This window comes from Micromesistius poutassou (genome assembly GCF_964030765.1).
Source record: "Micromesistius poutassou genome assembly, chromosome: 8".
In the NCBI taxonomy this organism is placed as follows: Eukaryota; Metazoa; Chordata; class Actinopteri; order Gadiformes; family Gadidae; genus Micromesistius; species Micromesistius poutassou.
The window spans coordinates 364,265-380,174 of NC_140278.1; the positions used below are offsets into that span (position 1 = coordinate 364,265).

General features: G+C 42.3%; 1 protein-coding gene across 2 annotated transcripts in view; it reads left to right on the forward strand.

Moving 5' to 3' along the window:
* The first annotated feature begins 182 nt into the window (after nucleotides 1-182).
* Nucleotides 183-15,910, forward strand: part of ankrd28b (ankyrin repeat domain 28b) — a 42,644-nt gene continuing 26,916 nt past the window's right edge. Inside the window, exons 1-6 of one of the 2 annotated variants that reach the window (XM_084472210.1) lie at nucleotides 183-356; nucleotides 3,366-3,449; nucleotides 4,609-4,687; nucleotides 14,049-14,119; nucleotides 14,193-14,396; nucleotides 14,540-14,627. In XM_084472210.1, coding sequence (XP_084328336.1) covers nucleotides 330-356; nucleotides 3,366-3,449; nucleotides 4,609-4,687; nucleotides 14,049-14,119; nucleotides 14,193-14,396; nucleotides 14,540-14,627 — 553 coding nt within the window. In that variant the 5' untranslated portion in view covers nucleotides 183-329. The remainder of the gene's footprint in view (nucleotides 357-3,365; nucleotides 3,450-4,608; nucleotides 4,688-14,048; nucleotides 14,120-14,192; nucleotides 14,397-14,539; nucleotides 14,628-15,910) is intronic. The other variant, XM_084472211.1, reaches the window with a different exon arrangement.

Sequence of the window (15,910 nt, forward strand, 5' to 3'; positions counted from 1 at the left end):
AACCACAACCGCTGTTACTGGGCTCTGTAAACCATATGACCAATTGAATTGTCTCTCTTTCTGAGGCGGGCTGTAATTGGACTGTGATGGCGGTGATTTTATCTGAGGTGAACTGTGATTGGACCGTGACGTCGGTAATGTTATGGAGCTTCCGCCGATCGCTTCATGCCATCACCCAAGAAGCTAGCAGGGTAGCTAAGCTAACGTCACGCTAGGCCTCATTGTAACTATCAACAAACCCGCCGGATGCTCTATTAAAACACCACTATTAAAAGGACAGCGGAGACAAGTTTATGATCCTGCATGAGAACAATCACAACTTTTAAAATATGGTGGTTCTCAAGATCCGAGACCAGGTAAGTTAGCACTTAATGCTACATTCAGCTACCGCTGGCTGCTCTCTCCAGTGCAGCTCCACTAGCGACCTGCAGACACAATATAACACAATATAACGTAGGGAGGCTTCCGTGGTCATCCATTATAGAAAGAGTCGAGCAAATTGACGAACTCCCCATGTTTGCTTGTTGATTGGGACACTTGTTCTCATCCAAAGATGATGTTTGATGGGTTAAGTTGGGGTTACTGTCGTCAGCTAACCAAGGCTAATGTTTGATGTTCGTCTCCAACATGCACACACATATTTATAATAGAGATTTCTTTAGGAGAACTTCAACAGTGTAATGAATGTTAACTAACGTGAGCTGTCTCCAAATGACTGATGAGTCTGACAATCTTCCACGATACTGGCATTGCTATACCAACGACCATCTTATACATAAGTTATGTGCTTGAATACTTTTGAGCGTTATTGTGTCATTGCCCAGTGTATGGTGACCTGGTGGTCTCAGAATGTTCTAGTTGGGCCATAAGCGGTGGAGATAGTCTCCATGTTTATCCATTCCTCATTCCATTTCCACCACGGTACTGTCACCTCTTTGTTTTATAACTAATGCAGGGGCCAAACTGTTGATTATATCACTTCTCCTGAAAGTGAAGTGTGCCAATAAAATCAATATCATTATTTGGGTTTGTGCGCCATTAATTGAATATTTTAGTAGGTGCAATTGTACAAGGATATGTATGTAACGTTAAGCATGTGTACTTGTGCAATTAGTTGTGCGTGAATGATGGCGTGCCTGTATTCAAGCGAGCTCTGTTGCCAGGGAATTGACACCATGGTGATGGTTTTAACCAGTCAAGTTGGTATGAGGTACAATACACCACATCAGACGGTCACCATGGTGATTTGAACCAGTCCGGATGAGGTACAATACAGCACATCAGACGGTCACCATGGTGATGTTTGAACCAGTCCGGATGAGGTACAACGCAGCTCATCAAACAGTCACCATGGTGATGGTTGAACCAGTCAGGATGAGATATAATACAGCACATCAGACGGTCTTCTTGAAGCACTGCAAATATCCCACATGGATACAAGTTACCACTTGGCTATTTGTGTCTGACATGTATTCAGTGGATAGAGAAAACAATTGTCGTTTATAAACTCACTTGTACCATGCATATCGGCCTGTTAACCTCTTCTGTAAATTCGGCCCACAACCGGGTTCACAAAGTAGGGCTTTGACACTAGTTCCTTCTGGCAGTACTAAACTGTAAATAGTGTTCACACAGTTTACACAGTCAGTGTTTTGTTGTACCGAGTTTATTGTTGAGTCTCTGCTTACCGAGAACAGTTTGTTCTCAACTCGCATGCTCATATTTAACTGTCTGTATAACATTGCTTACTGTTACATCCTGTTGAACAATTGCAGGTCTACATGTTTAGCCTTATAAGATATCCTCGGTGTCTTCTGCATGGCAAACTGAATAATACCAGATCCCTCAAGCACATTTTTAAAAGTAGATGCTGGATGGTTGCCTATCCAGCAAATATTGAGTCAAGCCAAGTTTATTTATATAGCCCCTTTTATTGTCATTCCCAATAGGCTTTGCAGGGCCGATATCCAGAAACATCCATGGTTTGAACCTGTCTAGTTAGTCTATGACGCCCATTCAAATTCAATCTTTGTAAATGTGCTGTATGCAGAACTCTAAATCCAATTTTACTCATCAATCATGTATTGAATGAGCCTAGAGACCATACCGATCACATTATCTCACATTCTGTTTAGCTACACAGATCAGTCTGGAGCTCTAACCCCCCACATCAATTTCCTGAAATTGCATTGTAATCAGGCCAATCAGGGACTGATGCCGTCTTCAAAACGTTCAAAGGTTTGGAAGCTCTTACGTGTCTTTACGTAAACCTTCCCGTCTTCCAAAATAAGAGTGTTCAGGAACGACCCCTCAGAAGTTTGTAGGCTATGAAATAAAACCGAAAAAACCAGATTGTTTGTGAGACTAGACTTCATAACAACAAGTATGGATGCCCGCAGGGGCCTCTTTGCTGTATTCACAATAGTAAGTAATAATATATCGTAATTAAATGTTAGAATGGGTGTCAAGTTCGCCTCTTAGTGCTTGCTACAAGTTCACTTTAATCTATCAATGTAATGACAGCGAAATGGGCATCCATTGTTGTGACGTTAACTCAGAGGACTCGGGTAGCTACCGCACAAAACTCAGACCCAACAGAGTGTTCAAAGCACTTTCCTCCGAGCTAAAGGTCCGAACCACCGAAACTCCAGGAAACTGAGCGTTTTGAAGACAGCAATCGGGCCAATCAGGGACTGAGTCTTAGTTAATAAATTAATGATGTAATCGGGCCAATCAGGGACTGAATCTTAGTTGATGATGTAAAATTAAAACTATAGTAATGAATGTCTCTTAAATTAAACTCAAACATCTCTAACTTTAACCTTAATACCTAGTTCCTGGAATCCCTTTTGCTTTAGCAGTAAATGGCCCAACACAAATAGCCCAAGGATTATTGGTGGCCAAGCGCTGGTCTATGTTGGCTCATCACATGTTTGGTGCAGAATGTCAGTTGATGCTCTCCCGTTTCGGTAAGGAGTGGAAGAAGAACATTTTGAGACCTAGGTTCAGTTGTTGCTATCGTGCTGCCTTGTCAATAACTTAAGACATGGGAAACCCTTCTATAAGGGTAAGCAGGCCCTGCCATTTCTCATTCCAATGTCATAAAAAAGCTACAGGCGGAAAAAAAGCAATTGACCTAAGTTGAATAAACTTTGTACTCTTCCTGCTAGATTTGGTGGATGTGGATAGATTGATTTGATTATTTCAGTGCACAGTGCTAGACAAGCACATAACCAAATGCATTTCACAATAGAACCCTTTATTAGGAAAGCTTTATCCCATTATATTCTATTGTTTTACATGTCTGGTTAGCATGTGATGACTGGTAAATCATATTTAACATAATCTCATTGTTTCTTTTGCAGCCTGCTTTGCTGAAAGCTATTTTCAATGTGGACCCTGATGAAGTACGCTCACTCATATTTAAAAAAGAAGATGTAAATACACAGGTAATCTTATCTCATCTTAATCTTCCTTCCTGCCATCTTGTAGCTCTTACTATTTTCGGCACATGCTTTATCCGATTGGACAAATAGAATATTTTAGAAGCATGTCATTGGTGAGCAGGTGGGAGTAGGGCATCTTTCTCATCAATGCCTACTAGGGGTGTAACGATACACAAGTCACAATTCTGTACGTACCTCGGTTTTTAAGTCACGGTTCGGTATGTTTTTTGGCACAGCAGTTTTTTGTTTTTATTAAACAATTTTTTGTGATTTGATTTATAAAATTGTATCAAACAAATGCCTTACACACATGAAAAGACATCAAATATAATGGAGGATAAAAACAAAATAAAGTCCAGGACTTATTTCCATTGTGGTCGTCAACACAAAACATCAGGACAAGACAAGGAAGTCAGAGTGTGATAATCAATAAAAATGTTTTTTTCTAAAAAAAAAAAATATATATATATATATATATATATATTTTTTTTTTTTCCCGGTACGTACAGAAATGAAACGTGAAACGAACCGTTAGACCCGTACCGAAAAATGTGGGTAGGAATACGCGTATGGTTACACCCCTAATGCCTACAGGTCAACTGTGCCTGCTTGGGATTCAGAATTCACTCAATCCTCACTCGGTTTGCCCTGCTTTATGCCATTGTTTCAGCATTTAACACCACTAGACCCACCGTGGATTGGTCCATTAGTATACTGCTTTCTTTATTAAGAAGATTGAATATCTAATAACTTTCCACCTTAACTCTGTTTGGCAAATCAATACAGGATGGATCAAACTACAGTTCATGACTTATAGTCAACGCCGTTATCGTGCACTGTCTTTTTTATAATGTCTGTCCGTCAGTTGTGTATTTAATGCAAGTTGAAGGCTGTTATGTATTTCTTTACTGTTGAGAGCAGGGCTGTGCTAACATGCTGTACTGTACCCAAACTTCACCAACCTGTGTTAGATTCCATCTATGGTTGTCCTATTTCAAGAAGATTATAGGATTACAGGATTAATACCTTGACATTTACAGTACTACAGTTGTATTTCTACACAAAACCTGCTTAGTTAACTTACTGCATTCCTAGGTCAAGCTCAGGCCGTTTAGTTTTGAATGAATAAGAGCAACGTATCCTTGTGTTCCTTCCATGTCAGGACAATGAGAAGCGAACCCCTCTGCATGCTGCTGCCTATCTGGGAGATGCTGAAATCGTAGAGCTGCTGATACTGTCAGGTAGGTTTGAACATACAGAATGACACTGCAGTCTAGCACCGCTATGGTGCTATATCAGAATATTATTGTTACATTTTCATTATTCACTATTACGTTTTGTATGTATACTCAGCATCAACCTAATTACAATATAAATTATTACTTTAAGCACTTCCTAAGCATGAGTGATGTAATGAGAAATATAATGTTTACTAATGTCAACCAATCCATCCTAGAGCAATAAAATATGATGGATTTTGGTTGTCTTTTATATCAATACTAGTAAGTAAGTGTGACATGCTAGCGTGACGGGTGTGTCTTTGTTATTGTTTTTAGTGTGCGTCTTAACGGTTGGTTTTATGCTCGCTGTACTTCGATACCAATCCTTATCCAACCATGGCTTCATCGGCATGGATTATTGCACTCGTTTTGCTGGCTCTGAGTGCACTTTACCTATGGACTAAATCTCGGCAACGCTGAGGGCAGCGTCATCGCATTCAGTACACAAGAGACTTTCTCCTACAGTGCAATTTTAAGCCACTGGACCTAAACATACTGCCAAGTCACCATCAAAGGATCTGTTCTCACCATACACAACGAGGAAAGAAAGGGGGGGATTAGACAGAGGCTAAAAAGACTGAAATCACCACTACCCTTGCCCACCTGTTTGCTAATCAATGCTCAGTCCCTGAGGAGGAAGATGGATGAACTCACGGCAGGGGTTAAAACTAACCTTTTTCACCACCGTCCCGGAAACGTCCCGAAAAACTTTTTGAACCGTCCCGATTTTTCCCAAAAATCTTTTTTACATTTTGAGTTGTTACCTACTAGGGCTGCACAATATATTTAATTTTTATCACGATGACGATATTGGCTTCCCACGATGACACGTAGTGTTCTTGTGATATTTCAAATGCGTGCTCCCCAACCCACTTTTTTTTAAAATAATATCCGCAAAAAAAAGAAAACCAAAAAAGAAACGAGCCCCGCCCACGCCCCAGAATGAGGAGTTGTCGTCACGGCACAGAGCCCCCCCCCCCCCTTCCTGCCATGTTGGAAGGTACGCCCCTCAGAGTGCAGCTGAGCTTTGCGTTGTTGTTGGGTAGCTGCTAGCAGAGGAGGTTGTTGCAACTCTGTACTGTTTTAACAATGCCTGGAAATAACTGCTGAGTTAAAAACTGCTCCAATGCCTCACACGATCGTCGAGGAAACCATAAGAACAGTGGGCTACAGTTTGTCAGGTTCCCTAAATGGACAACGCACTGAAGGCTGCCCCACACTACAAGATTTTTTAATCTTATGCGATTTTTGAGTCGGATGTACACCACACACACAAAGAGAATCTCAGCCGATTTGTTGCTCTCCGATCGTAAATACAAATACTACATGAGATTCGAACACAAGACGGAACACCACACACTATAGGACAATCTTGTCCGATAATTGCCCGCTTCAGGGCCGTGGAGGTAGAACTAGAGCAACTCGCGTCAACAGTGAAAATGGATCAGCGTCTTTTGACAGCAGTGGTTTCCGCAGTGCTAATGCTTACATAATAACAGAGAATATCCGCGTCAGTTCGGCCGCGTCGCAATTAATGAATAAAGATCATAAACTGAATGGCTGTACAAGTGTTCTGAGTCACGGCTGCGAACCGGCAACTTTCAAAAAAAGTAGTGCCGGTTTGGTTCCGTGCCGTGCCGTATCCAGTGGAATAGCCTACATTGACTGTAATGGTTTCTAATGTCTTCGGCAAACGTTTTTATTGCCGTGCCACTTCCGTGACGGTTCTGGTGGAAATTGCCCTTCACTCTTTATTTCTATCTCGTAATGTCTCCTGCGTCTCTATGTTGCGTATTTCCTCATCTGTCTCTATGCCGCTCTGACAACGTTGCCTCTGGCAACCGATAGCCGTGGATGCCATCATGGCGGACAGGCTGAAACCCCTCCCCTCCCCAAAAATCATGTGACTCCTCATTCTCAATAAAAGCGAGCATGTACAGCACAACACCGTATGCAGTGGCGGATTTAGGAACGGGCGAAGCGGGCAGATAATACCCCCCCCCCCCCGCCCTCAACAACTCCACGAGCCCATAATCACGCCCGCCCCCCCTCCCCCTCAACAACTCCGCCAGGCCGTAATCGCGAAGCCTGCCGCCAATCAAATTGCTGTACACGTACAGGGGCAACACTCTCCTTGCGCTCTCCTTGCACCAGGCGTTATAAAGCCGGCTTTTTCCTGCGTCTTCCTGCTTGTTGTTATTGCTAAATGGATCCCGTAGTCGCAAGGACAGTGTTGCCCCTGGACATGTACCACAGCAATCGCCCAATTCTTAATTCCATTCTTAAATCCTCCGCTGCCGGCCGGCTTTTTGACATTTCCACGGCGGGTTGTATCACAAAGACCATTTCATTGGACAAAGTCCAAGTATCGGCACACTAGTGTATTTGCATAACCACGATCTGATTGGCCGACGGACCCGTCGACGGCTAAAAGATGAATAAATAAAAGGTGAAAGGGCCACATGTTATTGTGTGAAAGTGGAGTTGTTTGTTCAAAAAGAAAAACGTTCCATTCACCTATCCTGTATTTGCGCAAAAAAAAGAGCAATGGCTAAGTTGCCAAAATTGTTTAGAATTAAATTATTTTTTTGGATTTGTCATTAATAAAAAACAAATGTAATATCCGCTTCTTGTCATTTATCTTTCTATTCTGAGAACAGTACACAGAAAATGTGAATTTTTCAGTCATATTTTGGATTGTGATTAATCAAAATTAATTCAAGAAACCTTGTGAGTAATTAGATTAAAATTTTTAATCGTTTGACAGCCCTACTAAAAATAAATTTTCAGTTAATTAGGTTATTCGTTCTTTGCTACAAACTTCTTTCGTCGTTCGTTGGTAAGGTTGGTCTGAAGTGCTCGTAGAACCTTCTTAGTTCTACCGTAGTGATGGTTCAGTGACGCTCGTCTCTGCCACTGTACAGTAACCTTTAGAAATCCCTGTTTCACATGGAACTGCCACATTGGCAGTGTTGTGTTTCACCAATATACAGTACAGTAGGCCTACATATACGGTACAGCAGGCGAGGTCAGCTCGACTCACTTCCAATAATTTCAAAAACACGCAACACGCAAAAAAATATTGTATTGATTTTACAATTCAAAAATGAACAAAACTGTCTTCTAAATTAATGAAATGATACTGGGAAACGAATAAACCATTATAAGCAAAAAGCAAAACCGTGTCGGCATAAACAGTTGAGTTAAATTTGTCCATCGGGGAACACGTCAACTCCTCTAATGCTGACGTTAAAAATAAATCAACGATCTTCAGCTGTAGCCTTGCTGAACTCCCTTCATCCTCGGTCTTTATTCCTTTTTTCCAGATTCATATGGCGGTCTTATCATGGTGAACTAGCTCATTGTCAGGTGTTTAACAGCGACACGCACTCGGAGACAGTAAAGAAAGACAGGTCCTGTAGCTGCTACGCGCGTTTGATGTGCTCTCGCTGCTCTCCTGCACAAAAATGTGTGGGTGCCAAGCAGTAGGCCTAGTCTGTCTTAACGTTGAGGGGGAAAAGCGAGTTCAAGTTTAACATAATTAGCCCATTTGAAACTTGTGCGGCCTATATATGGGTGCGGCTTATGCACAATTCTGTTTTTTTTATATATATACATTAAAGGCTTGCGGTTTATCCACGATGTGGTCTATCTGCGGGAATTGACGGTAATAAAGGATCTTTGGTGACCGTACCCTCAGCCCGAGCGGCAAGCAGTGCGAGAGCAGCAGGCTGCAACATTGTTGCACGCAGTCTCTGCGTCTCACTGAACACCACCGCGAGCGCGCCAGCGACTGGACGAAGCTCAGTCCTTTTTCCATTTACCCTTTCAAGTCTTTTCCACCAACCCGTTCTGGTTCGCAGAACGTCTTTTTCGTCCCGAGGTCGACCCGTGAGAGAATATTGATCCTCCCGATGACAATTAATTACGTCCCCGGGATGACGTTAGTTTTAATCCCTGACTCACGGCAAACGTAAGGTACCTACATGAATAGCAGGGAGCCTGTGTGTTGGCGATCAGAGACGTGGCTAGACAGCAACATCCCGTCTAGCGAGGTGGAGCTGGATGGCTTCACTGCCTACAGAATGGACCGCAGTCCAGGAATCACTGGCAAGTGGCGAGGCGGAGCACTGAGCCTTCTCATTCGGGAAGACTGGTGCCGGAGTGAATGAGTTGTAGTGCGAGAGCGGCTCCAGGGCTCCAGACTGCGACCAAATGGTCGCATTTTGCGACCAAAATTTGAGAGTGAATTTTACATCTGGTCGCACATGTGCGACCAGTAAATTTGCCCTTTTTAATTTTTTATTTTTACACGTTAAACATGGAAGGGGAGTGTCAATGAATCCGGAATCTGTAGCAGGCCAATGAGTGTGAGAAGGATAGGGTATGGCCAGGCTCATGTGTGGAAGGGGAGGGTCATAGAGATTATCGAGCGCAGGAAACCGGCGCGGGTCTGTGAGAAGGAGAAAAATCTCAACCTGCTGTTCGAACAATGAGCAAGCGAACAATTGATCCATTCTTCCGACCTGCGGCACTTGCGGCAAGTGCCACAGTCTACAGAGTCAGAGGATGATGATTCAGAGCATTGTGTGGCTAAAAAGGGCCGAACCCACCATTTTCGGGAAGACTGGCGCTTGTAGAACCTTCTTAGTTCTACCGTAGTGATGTTTCAGCTCCTGCAGTCTCTGCCACTGTACAGTAACCTTTAGAAATCCCCGTTGCGCATGTTATTCCAAGTTCGCATCCGTATAACAATTGAGGCCAAATTAAACGGCATGTTTGAATTGAGGCTATTGTCTCGGTTGTTCTTTATTTTGGGCCATGGGTACAGCAGGCAAGGTCAGCTCGACTCGCTTCAAATAATTTCAAAAACCTGCAACTTCAAAAAAATATCTTATTTATTTTACAATTCAAAAATCAACAAAACTGTCTTCTAAATTAAGGAAATGATACTGGGAAACGAATAAACCATTATAAGCAACGAGTGAACTGTTATGATATTTTAGTCCAGGAAAGGCCGCCGAGACAGGATCGCTTTTAACTCACTTTATTTGGTTAAGGTTTTGGTCTATCGTCTATAAAACAAAAGGAGGGGAATGGTATATAACACGCGTGGAGCGTCTCTAAGCTTGGCATCTAGGATACGCCACCGAGAGATTCTGATTCTAAGATGGCGGAGTCCGAGTTAAATAGGGAGGTAGAGGTGGGCGTGTTCTGTTGCTTTAAAAGCCCGCCCCCTTCATCTATGTATGATCAGCTGCTGCCCCCTTGTGGCTATGCGCAAGTGTTACAGCTTATTAGTTATAGTACTCGGTACTGTGGCTATGGGAGAATATTATGGCTGAAATATGTTACAGAACTTAATAAGGGATCGAAATACTTCACCTTTCACTTTAAATATGCGACAGATGTAATTAAGGCAACCTGGTCTCACAGGAATCCGTGAAATGAGTCGGTCTACGTCCCGTTTACAAAAAATAATGCCCATAAACTGTTTGAATATTAAGGGCTGCCTAATATTCTTTCTAATATTATATATATTTTTAATATTCGAGTCAAAGCCCTACTGTGAATATGTTTGTAGTTTAAATAATTACTTCAGGTGCCATTTTCACACGGGATTGTTTGTCGTGATGCATCTCAATGGAGAGGCGAGCATGCGAGGAGGTGCAGCGTCCTGCCAAGCTGAACGACAAGCAGGCGCACTCCCGTGGAACTGTTGCTTGTTGGGATAGATGAGAACTGTTTATCTTTTATTAACTAACCATTTTTCGAACCCCTTTTTTAATTTTAAGGTGTATATGATGCCACCAAAAAGGTATTCCAGCATCGAGGGACAGGGTGGTTAGAGAAGACAGTCGCCATTGGAGCTGATGGTGCAGCTGTCAATCTCAGGCATAAAGGAGGGGTATTAGTCCTCCTAGTAGGCTAGAAATGTGAATATTTGGTTAGCATGTTGATTTATGGTGTGTGCCCCTAAAATTTCTGGTTGCACCCCTAAAAATTTCAGTTAGGGGCTACAGTGCTCCTAGTGAAAAAAGTTAGTCTGCGTTAGTCTGCTGAGCCCTTTTTTTTCACAGTGGTCAATATTCACCCCTAAGCAGACATTGCTAAAGCATCAGAGACAAAATTTCACCTCTCTCAAAAACTTGAATCTCTCTTCCCCGATGCTCCAAAAACTTTCTTGGGTGATTTCAATAAGTGCTCATTGAGGAAAACTCTGCACACCTACTATCAATACGTAAGCTGCAACACTAGAAAAAATAAGACTTTGCACTTGTGTTATGGCAGCTTTAAATGTGCCTACGCTGCTTCTTCCTTGCCCCCTCTGGGGGCATCAGATCACAATGTGGTACGTCTCCGGCCTGTATACCAATGGCTTCTGGAGAGGGAAAAACAAAAGGACTGTTAAGATCTGGAATGAAGACATCATTCTGGCACTCCAGGGGTGCTTTGACTGTACCTCATGGGAAGTTTTTAAATGTCTGGACTTAAATTAACAGGTGGAGGTGATATCAGATTACATTACGTTCTGTGTGGACTCAGTACTGTCTACCAAGACTGTTAAAAGGTATCCCAACAATAAACCCTGGCTATCAGAAATGTTAAAATCACTCTTAAATATTTTAAGACAACAAATTTATATTAGATAATAATAATAATGTGTGTGTGTGTGTGTGTGTGTGTGTGTGTGTGTGTGTGTGTGTGTGTGTGTGTGTGTGTGTGTGTGTGTGTGTGTGTGTGTGTGTGTGTGTGTGTGTGTGTGTGTGTGTGTGTGTGTGTGTGTGTGTGTGTGTAAAATGAAAAAATGGTGAAAAAATGAAATAACATCATCACACCAATTAGGAAATGCCTGACATTTAGCCAAAAGCTGAGGCAATTAAATAGGTTTTTAGTCTGCTTTTAAATGAATCCACTGATTCAGAATATCTTAGTTCAGAAGGAAGGGAATTCCAGAGTGTAGGGGCATAGTGACTAAAAGCACCATGAGCAGAATTAGTGTTTTTCCTAGGGATTGAGGGAAGACCTTTGCTTGAGGACCTTGAGGACTGATGATCATGTCAGAGATATAAGATGGGGCTAAGCCATTGAGTGATTTAAAAACAAGTATTTTAAATCAATCAATTCTTGGTTTTACTGGGAGCCAGTGGAGTGATTTTAATACTAAATATTAATTATTGAGCTGAGGAAAAGGGATAGGCATATCAGATGAATATATGTAATACTTTTTTATTACATTTTTCTTATTTCTGAAATAATTTGAACATCGTTTTTGTTCATTGATTTTTCAGGCTTTTCATTTTGTTTGTATTTTCTATATTTTAGATTTTCATTGATATGTCTGAAATAAATGTAATCAATCAAATAAAAATAAACTGGCCCATATCCATAAGGACAAAATTGCTAAGAGTTAAGAGAATTAAAAGACAGGTTAAGATAGACAAGAATATTTACAAACAAAAAGGCAATTCTAGGCAGGCATGGCAGTCAATCAAGGCCATGACCAGCTTCATAAGGAGAAGGGGATAAACATCATAGCTCTTAAGGTTGCAGAAGGCCAGTATATGGCATATAATCAAAATGTTTTCTTCTCTCGTTTTGAAAAAGGGATTGGAACTAACACTGACCAAAAGCAGCCTGATCTAACAGCAGTCTATCAATATCTCACAGACAGAAGTGTGTGCGATGTTCAAGAGCGTTAACACACGCTAGAGCCCCGGCCCAGACAACATCTGTGGCAATGTGTTAACATTCTGTGCGGAACAACTGTCCCCAGTTTTGACAGATATTTTCCAGTCCTCTCTGGATCAGTGCACTGTTCCACTTATATGGAAAACAAACTATTATCCCCATCCCCAAGATTCCTTCACCGACTGAGCACAACCACTACCATACTATAGCATTGACTTCATTGGTAATGAAATGCTTCGAAAGGATAGTGAAAAATATACTTTATTTTACAAAGGGGGGTTGATGATGCTATTTTAACTTTGTTACATCTTGTTTACACACACCTGGAGGCGCCAAAAACACATGTCAAAATTATATTCTTCGATTTCTCGTATGCATTCAACACCATCCATCCTAACACCCTGGCTGCATGATGACTTTGTACTGGATGGAGGCCTGATCCTCTGGCTCCTTGACTTCCTAAGTCAGAGAGTCCAACAGGTGAAGGTGGGCTCTTCTCTGATATAATCATGACTAATATCGGCTCCCCCCCAAGGGTGTGTGCTTTCTCCCCTACTGTTTATACTACACACCAACAACTGCTCCAGCTCTCACCCTAGTAGGCATTTAATTAAGTTTGCTGCAGCATTGGTCAGCCTCCTCCAAGGAGATGAGCAGGACCATGGCCCAGTCCTGCATGAGTTCCTTGACTGGTGTGAAAAATCCCATCTCTTGCTAAACACCTCAAAGACAAAAGAGATGGCTATTGATTTTAGCAGAGACAAAGCATTTAGTTTAATGATTATCCAAGGGCAGCCCATACAGTCTCTCCATGAGTATAAGTATCTGGGGGTGGTTTTAGACAAGTTAAAGTGGGAGCAGTACACATAACTCATTCAGAAAAAAGGACAGCAAAGGCTTTACTTTTTGAAAAAGCTGGTCTCATTTGATGTTGACTGTAAAATGGATAAGATGTTCTACACTGCTTATGTGCAGAGTGTCTTAACCTTTTGCATAATCTGCTGGTTCGGCAGCGCAGCAGAAGCACAGAAGAGTAGGCTTAGAAAAATAGTGACCACTGCCAGCAAGCTGTTGGGTACTAATTTGAATAGTCTGGAACACATCTACAGAGAGAGAGTACAGAGTAAAGCAGACAAAATTTTAGGAAATACAAAACACACACTTTTCACCACCTTTGAACTATTCCCATCAGGCGGCTAGTCTCCATACCTAGCTCTCTCCAAAAATAGGACAGAAGTCCTTCATTCCACAATCCATCACCTTTTTAAAGCAACATCTAAAAAAGGTTTTAATTCCCCTGCTCAGCAGGTCTGACCAGGGAACACAATACTGTCTTACATATGTCGTCTTTTTTACCCATTGTATTTATTTATTCTGATGGGATGTGCAATACTGGCCAATATGCACTTTGCGATCTGTAGCCAGGGGATTGTGTGTTGATGTCATTTCTGTCTTAAGTCTAATGTCCTTATATGTGTGCTTGTATTACGTGGGAAATATGATTTTGTGGTCTTGTTTATGTTGTCGTCGTGATTAACGGTCATGTGTCTCTGTCTCATTCACTGAGAAAAAAATGTCCCCAAGGAGACATAAATGATGTATCTAATACTAAGACATGTATGTTTATTAGGAGCTCGGGTGAATGCCAAAGACAACAAGTGGCTGACTCCTCTGCACCGTGCCGTGGCGTCCTGCAGTGAGGTACATGCAGCACTATCACAATCCTTTCCTCATCAGAGGTTACATTATCCCAACCACACATGGTCTGTGCCAGCAGGAGGCCGTCCAGGTGCTGCTCAAACACTCGGCAGACGTCAACGCCCGTGACAAGAACTGGCAGACGCCGCTGCATATCGCCGCGGCCAACAAGGCGGTCCGCTGTGCCGAGGCTCTGGTCCCCCTGCTCAGCAATGTGAACGTCTCAGACCGGGCCGGGCGCACGGCACTGCACCACGCTGCCTTCAGTGGGCATCTGGAGGTGGGTCACCTACCACCTCTAGGCTGTTCTTCACTCTCCACTTGTTTTTTTCACCATTGTTTGAAACTTCGAGCATTGCTCGAAGTTCCGAACAATGGATTTGTAGTCCCCACTGTGGTCTCATTGTGTTTCTGTCTGTGTAGATGGTGAGGCTGCTGCTTTCCAGAGGAGCAAACATCAATGCATTTGACAAGAAGGACCGCCGCGCCATCCACTGGGCAGCTTACATGGGTAATGAAGACTAATCCTTTATATTCAGCTAACGCAGCCTCTAGTGGACCAAAAGTCTCTACAAAGGGTTTTAGATTTGAGGAGTTCAATTTGTCTGTAGATTCTAAAATAACATTGTGAAACAGATTCTAAAGCTGCTGTAGTTAGGATTTGAGTTGTATAGAGAGAGGGTGGTACAAATCAGAAGAGAAATTAAGAAAAGAAACACTAACAATAGCTGATTTCACACATACACGTGAAGCCTGCTATTCTCCTGATGGCCGTGTATGTGAACGACATATCCTGACATTGGTATCCTGAAACACCCTGAAAAAAAAACTACCCCTCAGGTGGTATTTTAACCGGCGGTAATGTTAATTACCTTATATGTGAATGAGGAGTACAAAGTAGGCATTTCACACCATTTGAGTGGGCGTGTTTGCATGTCATTAAACCCATCATTGGCTGGGTTTACATGGACATTAAATTCTCACCTTTAATCAGATTAAAATCCCCCAAAAAGTAATCAGATTAAAAATGTATCATGTAAACACCTCAAGTAATCGGATTCTTCTGAATCTGATTAAAACAGGTGGTGTAGACCATTCTATAAGCCGATTAGTGGTAAACAACTACCCATGTAAACATGTAAACCGATCATTGGAATACATTTGCTTCAGCCATGTTTTTAAACCAGCGGGGCTTGATGTAGGGACTTGATGTAACCTAAACAAGAGGTGATGACTGATGAGACTCTTGAGAGTGGAACTAGAAGCACAAAGGAAGATTCAGTGTATCAAAACTCCTCGTCTTTTCATTTTAGCCTAGGTTACTTGTTACTTGTCAAAATACTGTAGCGACCCTGGGACTCTTAAGGAGTGTGTGTGTTATGCGTTTGCAATGTATTTCGTTGTCCGTTGTTCCGTGTGCATGTATTGGAGTGTTCTACCTGTCAATCAGTGTGGGGGGCGAATCGCCGGGTCAGCTGGGGGAGGGGCTTGGGAGAACAGGAGGGTGGGGCAGGCACGTTGAAGGTGTTCTGCGGTGTGTTTGTTTCGGTGAATCAGTTGTTGTTGGTTTGTATTTTGGCGTTGGTTACGGCATTACAGTAACCAGGTTTGTAATAATTAGGGGTGCGCGATAATTATCGGGCCGATAACAGAAATTATTACGTCATTCCGATAAGTCAGATATCATGACGAATAGCCCCGATAACATAGAGTATATCATTTCAGTGCCCCGCTCCCACTAACGCTAAATGAAAGGTCTTATCGTAACCCTAAAAGTACACATCATACAATCAA